The sequence below is a fragment of the Camelus dromedarius genome, chromosome 29 (genome assembly GCF_036321535.1).
Source record: "Camelus dromedarius isolate mCamDro1 chromosome 29, mCamDro1.pat, whole genome shotgun sequence".
NCBI classification, from domain to species: Eukaryota; Metazoa; Chordata; class Mammalia; order Artiodactyla; family Camelidae; genus Camelus; species Camelus dromedarius.
Window position 1 is genome coordinate 7,173,635 of NC_087464.1, and position 13,252 is coordinate 7,186,886.

Sequence of the window (13,252 nt, forward strand, 5' to 3'; positions counted from 1 at the left end):
ATGTCTTGGCTGTTGTAAATAGTGCTGCTAAGAACGTTGGGGTGCATGTGTCATTCTGAATTAGTGTTTTCATTTTCTTCATAGAGATTTACTATTTTAGAACACTGCGTTTTTGTCTTTCCCTTTTTTAGCGCTCTATCCTTATAATACACATTTCCCTTGAACAGCTGTCCATAATAATAGTGATTTTAAACAACCACACTAGCTAGCAATCCTTGACCCCTTCTGTGTCAGGCTCTTGCTACATGTTTTTCAGACCTCATCTCACCATTTAATCTGCAGTCCTCCCTGTGAGGTGGGGAGGACTTTGTATTCCCGTTTTCAAACAAAGCAACTGAGGCTGAGAGAAGTGAGGTCGTTTCCCAGGGTCGCACAGCTGGGAAGTGACAGAGCAGAGCCAGGTCTGTCACCCTCTGGTGCCCACGCTCCTCAGTGTGGCACGGATCGCACTGGCTAGGGCGGAATCGAGCGCTCACTCTGCAGAGCGCAGCCTTTACCTGTCTGTGCTGCGTGGTGGAGACACGCCCAGATGTAAACCTTTTCTCACTTTGACTCTAGACAATCCTACTTGTCACCTTTCAGGTTTTGATGTCTCACCAGCAACATTCCCACAAAGCCTCTGCTTTTTTTTACTGGTTCTCAATATTCATGCCAAATTCTAGAGCTTTCAAAAGGAAGCCCTCTACTGCCTTAGTGATGCCGGGGGAGACTGCATTTGTTTGTTGCAGGTTAGAATGAGTCTCCATCCCTGCGGGATCTTCTGAAGCTCATCTGAAATGAGATAGTTTCTTGTCTTGTGCTCTGTAGAATTACTGTGGATGTATTTTCATTCAATAAAATATGCTGTGGTTTAAGCTGTGGACCTGCCAAATCAACGTACTGCCACATTGTGTTGTTCAAAATTCTCTTATCTTTTCATCTGTCTAGTGTTTTTCCTAGAGCTACGCGAACACATTATGGGCACACTAGATAATCAATCCTCAGAGCGTCCCCGGCAGGTGGGTGGGAGGGAACGGAGAAAACGCTGCTCTCCCACATATTACTTACGAGCAAATGGAGACAGACAAGATTGTCTGAAATTGAGTGATGCTCGAAATGAGTTGGAAATGGAGGTAAGGCTGTAATTGAGTTATTTCCTGATGTAGTTCTCCCTCGGTTCCCTTTTTATTAAATATATTGTGAAGCTAAAGTAATCGTATTTTCTGTTTTGGCTCTTCTTTTATGTGAACCGTGTACCCTCATTGAGCTCTGGGAGTCTCGCTGTAGATTGTGTTAGCTTCACCGTCTCCATTTCTGGCTGGTTAGTGCCAGGACCCTGGAATAGCACGCAACAGCAGCTTCAAAGGATGAGGGGGGAAGCTCCCCATTCTCTGCCCACACTAAACAATAGGGTGGTGTGTTTGTTCATCTCTTTAACCAACTATCTCACATGAAACTGTAGATACTGTTATGCAGACACACTACCAGTCTTCAAAACAGAGCATTTCAGACCAATGGAAGCCTGTTAATGCATTCTTCCCAATCCTGTTTTCTTCTCCGCATGTTACAAGCAATTGTTGTCTTGAGTTTAACAGTTTTCATTCCTCTGAATGTATACATATGTAGCCGTTTAAAAATACACAGTATTATTTTTCATTTTTTAATTCCATATGTATGTTTCCTTAGCTTGCTTTTTCCCCCATTGCCTTTCTATTTTTGAGATGTATCCACGTCAGCTGATACACGTAGCTCTAGTCTCTGCATTTTAAACCTCCAAATTATGTTTAATCTGCCTGACTTTAATTTTATTTAATTATATTCTCATGAGGGTGAACTTGTAAATCGCTTCCAATTTTTCACTATTATAAACACTGCATGATCATTTTGGTACTGTCTCTTCAGGCACATGTGCAAGATTATCTCTGAGGCATATGCCCAGGAGCGGAATTGCTTGATTGACAAGTATCCACATCGTCAGCTTTACTGGGCTGGCCAAATGCTTTCCACCAGTTTATACTCTCACCAGCAGGATATGTAAATTCCCATTACTCCACTCCCTTGTCAATACCCAATGTTGTCAAATTTTTTATCTTTGCCAATCGTATAGTTTCTATAATTGCATTTCCTTGATACTGAAGTTTGACATCTTTTCATCCATCTGCTGGACATTCGGAAATCCTGTTCTGTGAAATGTCTATTCATATCTTTTACTTATTTTTTAACTGGGCTGTTTGTATTTCTCTTACTAACTTATAGACATTTTTGGTATTTCTGGCAACAGGTTATGTCTGGTTACATATATCATATGTATCCCCAATGTGTAGTTTGCCTTTTCACTTTCTTTATGATGAATTTTGATGCACAGGAGTTTTTATTTCTAATGTGACCCAAATTAACCTGCCTCTTTCATTCTGATTTGTACTTTTTATATCTTATTTAAGAAGTTCCTCCCTATCCCAACAGTTATTTTTCCTTACATTTTCTCTCAAACATATCAAAGTTTTGCTTTTTAAATTTAGGTCTCTAAGTCACTTGCAAATTTTGTGTACAGAGTGTAAGAGATCTAATTTTTTTTTTCCTTTGGATAACTTAAATGAAGAAGTAAATAGTTTCAGCCACAGGGGAAAGACTCAGTCTGAAGAATTCAGTAGGGTTTGAAAGGTGAGGCCAATAATAGGCTGACAAAAATTTTTTAAATTTAGAGAGTTCAGAACGGTACCAGGTCACCATCATGTATGGATGCTTTCCGTGTGACTGCCTCCCTTCGGGGCTGGGCTTCCTGCCGACGGCTTGTTGGGTATCACTGGTTTCATGAGGTCTATGCCCTCAAGCAGCCATTTTTGTAGCAAGGGCAAAACTATGGTCCATGAAATCCACGTGTTTGTTCCTGCTAAACTTGTCTGCTTCCAGGGCTCCGTCTTAGCAGATACTCCAATTAAATTTCCAGGCAGGGAAGTAATGGACAGCTACCAAGTGTGATTTAAAAAAGAAAAATCGGTGCTTCCATATCTGAATAGCTGTTCTGGGTGAATACAGCCAGTGTTCCTCTGGTAGGGTGCTGATGGATGGAAAATCTCTGAGCCCAGAGTCAGCGAGCAGGAGTTGTGCCCTAGTTTTTTAGGGCTGCCCTAACAAAGTACTACCAATTGGGCAGCTTAAACAACAGAGTTATTCTCTCACAGTTCTGGAGGCTGGATATCTGAGGTGAATGTGCAGGCGGTGTTGGTCCCTTCTGGGGACAATAAGGGGACAATGTCCCACAGCCTCTCTCCTAGCTTCCGGTGGTGTACTGGCAACCTTGGGTGTTCCTTGTCCTATAGCTGCATCACCCCAACCTCTGCCTTGATGTTCATGTGACATTCTCCCCATGTGTGTCTCTGTGTCCAAATTTCTCCTTGTTATAAGGATACCAGTCATATTGTCCAGTATGACATTTTCTTAATATTACTAATTACATCTGTAATGCTATTTCCAAATAAAGTCACTTGTTGAGGTACTGAGTGGGAGGACTTATGAATTTGGGATGGGGGGTGGACACAATTCAACCTCTAAAAGATTCTAACAAGGTTTCTTTTATTCCACCTTTTATAAAATTTCAATAATTTCTCCAACCCTTAGAGCAGTAGTCTGTAATTTCTTTGCTACCAAATCAATGTGAAAATATGTTCCTCTCTTAAAGAATTTCTTTCCCTAAAATTTATTCTGGAATCTATGAAAATTAAGGTATAAACCATAGCTTCAAAGTCTTAAGGCCGATGGATCTGCAGGTCGTCCCTTCCTTCCTCCCTCCTCACCTCCCCCACCTCCCTCCTTCCATAAGACACCAAGCTCCCACTATGTGTCGGACACTGCACGGCGCTGGAGATGCCACAGTGAACGCAGTAGCCTTGGACCCTGCCTTCCCTGAGCCCCATACTGGAGGGATTGGTGCCAAGTCCCCAGACAGTTATAGTTCAATATGAGAGATGCTTCCTGAGCAGGGAGGTTCACAGTTCTGTGGGAGCATAGTCAGGTGTTCATCCCAGCCTGGGATGTCAGGGAACAGAGCCAGCATTAGGATGAGGACACCAGGTGCCCAGGCCACCCCATTTAAGGAGGTGCTTCCTCTTGGGTGCCAACCGTGCACTTGCCTGAGAGTGAGTGCCTCCTTAAATGGTGTGTCCTGGATGTCTCACTGGTCCCACTCTAGTCCCAGCCCTCTTAGGGAAGGCTCCATAAAGGAGGAGCTGGCTAAGTTAAAACTAGAAGAGGAATGCTAGAAAGATAAATGGCAGTTTGCCAGGCAGAGATGGAAGAGAGAAAGAACATTCCTGATCGAAGGACCAGAGGAAAGGTAGACGTGACACAATTGGGCTGAAGGGGAATTGGTATCAGAGGAGCCAAATGGGAAGGTTTCCATCTGAAATCATCAAGTCCAGGGAAACTAGGGTCCCAGCAGGGCCACTGCCACCTCTCACCTTGCACACAGCTGGGTGAGTGGACGGATCCTTTGTGAGAATTAGAAAGATGGCTCCCTTCCTCCAGGTGGACACAGCCTTGTATCCAGTCAGAGTTCGATCAGCAGAGCATGGGCTGGACTGAAACTTCCACTTGCCCCTTGGGCAGGTGTCCACCAGGATTTAGGCACTGAGGAAGGAGCAGACGTCTGGTACAGAGTCAGGTCCTGCAGGCAAGAGTTTGAGGTGTTTAGTGTTGGACCAGGACTCCGAAACCATCCCCCAGATGGCCTCGTGTGTGTCACTCAGCTCTGGGCTGGAGGGTTGGCCCTTCTGTTCCAGCCCCTCTTTGTCACACTGTTAATTCTGTCAGTCTGGGTAAAATTGGGAACTGCACTGAATTTACCTTTCTTCTGTAACTCACTAGTCCTCGGGCTAATTTCCTTAACCACAGTTTATTGACTTGAATTAATCAGCTGAAGGGAAAAGACTGGGTTTATTGCCCATTTCTAGGTGCTTCCACATCTGTGTTCTCCAGGGGTCATGATACTAGATATATCAACATTTAAATTTATAGTGTAGATGATTTGCCTGAATATTCCATTGAAAGTATTTTTGGATGGCTTTTCGCGCTATGAATTTCCTGCTTTCTCATTCAGATTACACTTTTCATAGACCTAGGCATTCCCTGGGAGAGTTGCAGGCCTCAGAGCTCATCAGGAGACATCCCCACAGCTCTGGGAGGTGAGAGACCAGTGGCTCAGTGTCCCAGCCTGATTTATGACACCCTGTTGGGAATGCCCACTGTGTTGAGTGTCAGATGCAGGAGGACCCACAACGTTTTCTGCTCTCCTAAGCTCCCTCCCTAAAACAGATGAGTGGGATCATCCAATGATGCAGGACCAATTTAGAGCCAAAGCACACGTCTTTTTCTGACCTGCTTTAAATGAGTAAGTTAGGAAGTATAATTGGCTCGCAGATGATATTGACATTAAAAATATTTTGATTTTTGTTTAATAATTATTATTGCAGTTATGTGTTTAAACAAAAACGATTAAGTTAATGGCTATTACTTAGTCTCATCTATATTTACTTTTGCTTCTAAATGTTTACAGAGTTAAATATATATATATAAAAGTCTGTAAATATGTATATATTTGTATATATATGTAAATAACAGATTTATTTAGGTATATAATTCACATACCATACGGTTCACCCATTAAATTATACAGTTTGATGGGTTTTAGTATGCAACTATCACCACAATCGATTTTACACCATTTTCATTCCATTAACAATCTCTCCCCACTCTCAAGTTCTCCCAGCCCCTAACAACTACTAGTCTACTTTCTGTCTGTGTGGATTTGCCTGTTAGAGACACTTCGTGTAAATGGAACCATAGAATGTGTGGTCTTTTGTGGCTGGCCTCTTTCACTTAACATACCTTTTTCAAGATTCATCCATGTTGCAACATTTATCAATCCTTCCTTCTTTTTTATGACTGAATAGCATTGTATTGTGCGGGTATACCACATTTTATTCGTTCACTTTTCGGTTGGTGGACATTTGGATTCTTTCCACTTTTTGGCTCTTATGAATAGTGCTGTTATGAACATGCACAAGGCTTTATGTGGATGTACGTTGTCATTTCTTTCAGGTATACACCTAAGAGTGGAATTGCTAGGTCACTTAGTAATTCTATGTTTAAAATTCTGAGAAACTGACACTGTTTTCCAAAGTAGCTGCACCATTTTACATTCCCACCAGCAGTGTATAAGGGTTCCAGTTTCTCCACATCCTTGCCAACACTTTCATTATCTTTTTAAAAATCATTATTGTTTTAGCCACCATCCTAGTGGCTGTGAAGTAGTATCTCACTGCAGTTTTGATTTGCGTTTCCTCGATGACTAAGCTGATGAATGTCTCTACGTCCTTATCAACCACTTGTGCGTCCTCTTCAGAGAAATGACTGATCAGATCCTTTGCTCATTTTTAAATTGTGTTATTTATCTTTTTATTATTGTTGTAGTTCTTTATGTATTCTGGATACAAGTCCCTCATCAGAAATGGTTTGTCAAAATTTTCCACAAACCATTTTTTATGCATCCTAAATAATATTTTTGAAGACGAGTGGTCAATCAAACCTTATATGACACCACTCAGTCACTAAAAGTGATATTATAGCATTCACTGCCACATTTGAACATATGATTAACTGGAAGAAGCAGGTTCTAAAACATTATTTAAAAAAAAAAAACAACATTATGATCATTTTAAAACCTGCACAGAAAATCATCTGGAAGGGTACATATCAAGGTGTATAGCAGTCATCTTTGGATATTGTAATTATATATTTTAACTTTTTTATATCTATCTTTTCTTACTTTTAATGATGAATATGTATTGATCTTATAATAAATTATTCTCAGTTCTTTAAAAAGCCCAGTAGTATAAGAAAATGCCTACCTCAACTGCACATGAGTTTGACTGATTCTGCCTATTATTTGGATTTGCCAAAATCTTATGTGGGTGGGTGGGAAGAAGCTGAAACCACAGCTGAGCCCATTTCAACATGAGAACAGCCTGAAACGGTGCTGCTCAGTTCCAGAGAGACTACAGGCTGGGAGGGGAAGGAGTAAAAGTTATGACTGTATAGGCATTTAACATCAATCTGTGTGGCTCACTTCAGTTTGCAAAGCACTTTCAGACATCTTACTTGGTTCTCACAGCAACCCTATTGGACACCAGTTTTCAGATGAGGAAACCAAGGTTCAGAGACATTTTGTTCTTGCCCAAGGTTGTGTGGCCTAATAAGTAAGGATGCTCAAACCACAGTTTGGGTTTTCTACTCCTGTTGTAGTTCTTGTAACTGAGTGCCTTGCCTCTCATACTGTCGTCTTTCCTATAAAATTTTCTCTGAGAGTCAGGTACTTGAAGGATGACTTTTTGACACCTAAAAAGATGCTGTGGTCTTAGCTTGGAGAGAGATGCTGTGCTTCTGGCTAAGATGGTTGGTAGATGGTTACAGGTTAGCCCTCGTATCCATCATCACAACCCACCCCCCACCCCCAAATTCTTTCCTTTAGTGTCCTGTCTCAGGAAAGGAAGCACTGTTGATAGATGAATTCACTTATGCCTGTTGTTGTTTACTTTTCTATTTTTTCTCATTTATGAACTTGATTACTAAGCTTTGAACATTGCTTTCTTTTAAAGTTATTGCCCAAATGAAATCATCTTGGCATTTGTATTGGCTTTATTACTTTTCTATGACTTTTTCAAGCAGCCTGGGAAACAAAGGACCTTTTCTTTAGCTTCCTTGGCACACTCTTCATCATTATGAACATGAGAAAGGAAGAAGATGAATTCTTTTTTCCTTTGCTCAAATGTCTATGGTACTATCTGTGTTCTCTAGGCTAAATTAGGTAGAAGAAAATCTGAAGTCATTTTGAAAGTATGTGACTGCCTCTAGATCCTAGACAAGACGTTGGTTTACAAACTTTTTCTGTAAACATCCAGACAGTAAATATTTCAGGCTCTGTAGGATCTGTTGCAGGTCTGCCATTGTAGTGCAAAAGCAGCCAGAGACAATGTGTAAACAAGTGGCCCTGCCTGGGTCAATAAAACTTTATTTACAAAAACAGACAGTGAGTAGATTTGGCCCACAGGCCATAGGACTTTGTTCAATTATGTAATCTTTGTCTACCAGGAATCTAATTCTTTGTCAAAGTGATTTGCTACTAACCAGACGTTTCAAACCTTCTTTCTATCACTAAAGATGCTAGTGGGTTTTCTCTTCAAAAAAAACATATTATCATACAAAGCTGACCATTGCCCACTGCATTCTAAGTTCATTAAGAGTTAGAAGGCAAGTTTGGTATTACTAGGTCACCTAATAATTCTCTTCCTTTCTAAGATTAGAGTTGCTGTAAGTTACAGCCTGGATCCTGCTTGATCCAGGAACATATCCCTGACCTCTTCTTGTGTTTTTAAACCTCTTTACAATTATAGAAGATGTCCCAGTTCATAACCTGTTCATCTAAGTGAGCATTTTATTTCATTATGACCATCTGAACCACAGTTCTGAAAAGTATGTCTACTTCTATCAGTCAATTCCTTTGAAATTTATTAGAGAGCAAAGATGGTTGTGAAAAATATCCAATGATTATGTTGACCTAAAACAAATAGGCTGCCAGTTATTTCTCCAGACGAGTAAATAAATAGGTTCATTTCAGGTCAGCAGAAAATTTCAGCTTGGGGTCTGCAACCAAGGTGAGCCACGTGCAAGTGCCCACACAGCAAGGGAAAGAGAATGCTTTTATAGAGGGGAAAAGGATTTGGGAGAGCAATAGTACACAGAGTCCCTGGCTTTTCATTGGCTGAGTTCTTGACAGGAAAGAAGAGGAGTCTTTCTTCTTCCTGTTGGGCTCTGTTGTCATCGCAGGGCAGGAGAGTGCCCCCTTCTGGTCTTCCGACTCTACCTAATTGAAGTGTCTGCTTATTCGTTTTTTACAATTGAGTTGAAAACAAGACCTATTTTTGTGGTGTCCCAGTTATTGGGTAATTTGTGTCTCAGCTTTTGGGTAATTTGGGGATTGTAAGGGCTTTTTGTAGTAAAGATTCTGAGGTGGAGGGCAACTTAGGAAGGGTTGATATCTTCCATTATGAATTTTGTACATAAAAATTTTCCATGCAAAAAAAGTTTCTAATAGTCTTCACAAGTATTTTGGAGAAAATTGTTTTTACATGTCTGCTTTGTGTTTGCTGAATAATATATAGAGATACTTTTTTTATATGAGAGAGTCTTATTCCAAGAAGATACAAGAATATTTTCCCATGGCCACCTTCACTTATAATTTTTAAATTAACATTTTTCTAAGGTAAAAGTAGTATATTTTTATAGAAGAAAGTTTGGGCAATTTATAAAGCATGAACAAGAAGAGTAAAATCATTCAGAACCAACTCCTTAACTATTGCTGTTGTTAACTATTGCTAACATTTTAGTGACATTTAGATATCTCAGTATGCATACATATAGATTAGGTTATAAAATTTTCATATACATAAGATTATACAAAGTATTTTTGTAGTCTGCCTTTTTTTGCTGAAGAAAATATAGTGGATATGCTTCTATGTTGATAAATACAAATCAACATTCACCTTAATGGCTACACGGCCTTCCACAAGTGTAGACATACTTACTGTAACCGGCTTGGATGATCACATATTGGTGCTTTATATTCTCCACTATTACAAAGCATGCTAAGGTAAACATTCTTATATATATATTTTATCTTATTTCCTTACCAGAGTATTTCTTCAAGATAAACTACTAAAATTACAATTAGCAGAAATATGTGTGTACATATATACATATAATTTTGATATAGAAAAGTTTGTGCCCAAATTATACTTTTCCCAACAGTTAAGGAGAGTGCGTCACACCCTCACCAAACTGGGAAATTTCTATAATTTCTCAACAGATCAGTTATCAGCATCTTGGCCTCTTTTCTTATTACTATTGTTTCAGTATTTTATATTTTTTGAACCAACACCTATGCAGCACTTACTATGAATCAGAGACGGTTCTAGGTGCTTTTTATGAATATTAACGAATTTAAATCTTTATAATAACCCAGTGAACTAGGCACTGTTATTACTTTTAACTTACAAGTGGAAAAGCTGTCAAGCGACTTGAAGATCATACATCTAGTAAGTGGTGGAGCCAGGATTTGAACCTTCTTGATTATCCCAAAATCTATCCTCTTGACCACTGTGCCCTGCTGCTCCTTGGAGGAAAGAAAGGCTTAGCTGACTAGGAAACGAAACTGCACAACTGGCCTAACTACCAGACCATCTATATTTTGAGTATTTTCTATTTTAATTATTTTTAAAATAATCCCCATGGTTTTTTTAGGGTATATCAAGGTCAGAAGAAATCCAAAGAAGCTCTGCCCCACTACCAAGAAGCTTTAGAATATACTGAGATCAGTAAAGGCAAAAAAAGTCTTGAGTGTGTACCAGTATTGAGGGAACTGGCAGGCGTAGAACAAGCCCTGGGATTTCACGAAGCAGCCGTCAACCACTTTGTACAGGTAAGCTGGCAACGTACTGGCCACCAAAGCTGTTGTGAGCCACTGCTTTTCACAGATACAAGTGGAATAGCAGCTCTGAGAATACCTGGCTTTGTTATTTGCTTTAGGTAAGTGGGACCCTTGGCCTGGAGTAGAAGGTCAGCAGATATCTCCATATAGCTGGCCAAGGTGGGTGAGTGCGGGATACTGGTCCCTGTTACTGGTGCATGTTCCACAGACAGCTAAGATTCCCTGAGGGTAGCTTTTCTCATAGGAGGTTCATAATTTAAGTCTTGTTTCCCAGACAATATTTCTTTATTCTTTAATGTTTATCTGTTTAGAGTTTATGTTATCAAATTGATTAGGGTTCTTTTCTATCACACTCGACAATCTTTTTTTTAAAACTAGTTTTTGGTTTTGTTTTATTGTTTTTTTAAAACTGGAGTATAGTTGACTTACAACATTCTGTTAGTTTTAAGTGTACAGCAAAGTGTTTCAATTATACATATACATATATATAAATATTCTTTTTCAGATTCTTTTCCATTATAGGTTATTGCAAGATATTGAAAATAGTTCCCTGTTCTATACAGTTAGGTCCTTGTTGTTTATCTATTTTATATATAATAGTGTGTATATGTTAATCCCAAACTCCTCTAATTTATCCCTCCCCCCTCTTTCCCTCTGCTAACTATAGGTTTGTTTTCTATGTCTGTGAGTCTATTTCTGTTTGCAAATAAGTTCATTTGTATCATTTTTTAAGATCCCACATATAAATGATATCATATGATATATGTCTTTCTCTGTCTGACTTACTTCACTTCATATGATGACCTCTAAGCACATCCATGTTGCTGCAAATGCCATTATTTCATTCTTCTTTATAGTTGAGTAATATTCCATTGGGTATATATACCATATCTTATTTATCCATTCATCTTTTGATGGACATTTAGGTTGCTTCCATGTCTTGGCTATTGTAAATTGGCTGCTATGAACATTGGGGTTCATGTATCTTTTCAACTTATAGTTGTATGGATATATACCAGAAGTGGGATTGTTGGATCATAGGGTAACTCTATTTTTAGTTTTTTTAAAGAACCTCCCTACTGTTCTCCATAGTGGCTGCACCAATTTACACTCCCACAAACAGTGTAGAAGGGTTCCCTTTTCTCCATACCCTCTCCAGCATTTGTTATTTGTAGACTTTTTAATGATGGCCATTCTGACTGGTGTGAGGTGATACCTCATTGTAGTTTTGATTTGCATTTCTCTAATAACTAGCAATGCTGAGCATCTTTCAACGTGCCAGTTGGCTATCTGTGTCTTCTTTGGAGAAATGAAATTTTAGGTCTTCTTCCCATTTTTAAATTGTTTGTTTGTTTGTTTAAATTGAGCTATATGAACTGTTTATATATTTTGGAAATTAATCCCTTGTTGGTCTTTTCATTTGCAAATATTTTCTCCCATCCTGTAGGTTGTCTTTTCATTTTGTTTATGGTTTCCTTTTCTGTGCAAAAGCTTTAAAAGTCTAATCAGGTCCCATTTGCTTATTTTTGCTTTTATTTCCTTTACTCTAGGAGATGGAGCCAAAAAATATTGCTGTGATTCATGTCAAAGAGTATTCTGCCTATGTTTTCCTCTAGGAATTTTATAATATCTGGTCTTATATTTAGGTCTTTAATCCATTTTAAGTTTATTTTTGTATATGGTTAGAGAATGTTCTAATTTCATTCTTTTACATGTAACTGTCTAGTTTTTCTAGCACCACTTATTGCAGCAACTATCTTTTCTCCATTATATAGCTTTACTGTCTTTGTTGTAGATTAATTGACCTTAAGTGCATGGGTTTATTTCTGGGCTTTCAATCCTGTCCCATTGATCTGTGTGTCTCTTTTTGTGCCAGTACCATACTGTTTTGATTACTGTAGCTTTGTGGTATAATCTGAAGTCAGGGAGCATGATTGCTCCAGCTTCATTATTCTTTCTCCAGATTGTTTTGGCTATTCAGGGTCTTTTGCGTTTCCACACAGATTAAAAGGTTTTTTTGTTCCTGTTCTGTGAAAAATGCCATTGGTAACTTGATAAGAATTGCATTGAATCTGTATATTGCCTCGGATAGTATGGCCATTTTAATGATACTAATTTGTCCAGTTCAGGAACATAATATATCTTTCCGTCTATTTATGTCATCTTCAATTTCTTTCATCAGTGTCTTGTAGTTTTTGGAGTACAGGTCTTTTGCCTCCCTAGGTAGATTTGTTCCTAGGAACTTTATTCTCTCTGATGCGATGGTAAATGGGATTGTTTCCTTAATTTCTCTTTATGATATTTCTTTGTTAGTGTATAGAAATGTAAGATTTCTGTATATTAATATTGTATCTTACAACTTTACCAATTCATCGATGAGCTCTAGTAGTTTTCTGGTGGCGTCCTTAGGATTTTCTATGTATAGTATCATATCATCTGCAAACAGTGACACTTTTAGTTCTTCGTTTCCAATTTGGATTCCTTTTATTTCTTTTTCTTCTCTGATTGCTGTGGCTAGGACTTCTGAAACTATGTTGAATAAAAGTGGCATTTTTGTCTCCTTCCTGATCTTGGAGGAGATGCTTTCAGCTTTTCACCATTGCACACTCTACCGTCTTTACCTGAAGTCACCTAGAGTTGGCATCCATTAGCTGCTGTTCTACTTTATCATTAAAAGATTCCTCTGTGAATGTGTCAGTCAGTGTTCTCCAGAGAAGCAGAAACAATAGGATA

General features: G+C 38.9%; 1 protein-coding gene across 3 annotated transcripts in view; it reads left to right on the plus strand.

Annotated features, from left to right (window-relative positions):
- The window catches only part of TTC23 (tetratricopeptide repeat domain 23), an 83,649-nt gene that overhangs the window by 29,016 nt on the left and 41,381 nt on the right, over positions 1 to 13,252 (plus strand). For all 3 annotated transcript variants that reach the window (XM_064480535.1, XM_010985326.3, XM_010985325.3), the window contains exon 6: positions 10,333 to 10,510. In XM_064480535.1, the coding sequence (XP_064336605.1) occupies positions 10,333 to 10,510 (178 nt within the window). The remainder of the gene's footprint in view (positions 1 to 10,332; positions 10,511 to 13,252) is intronic.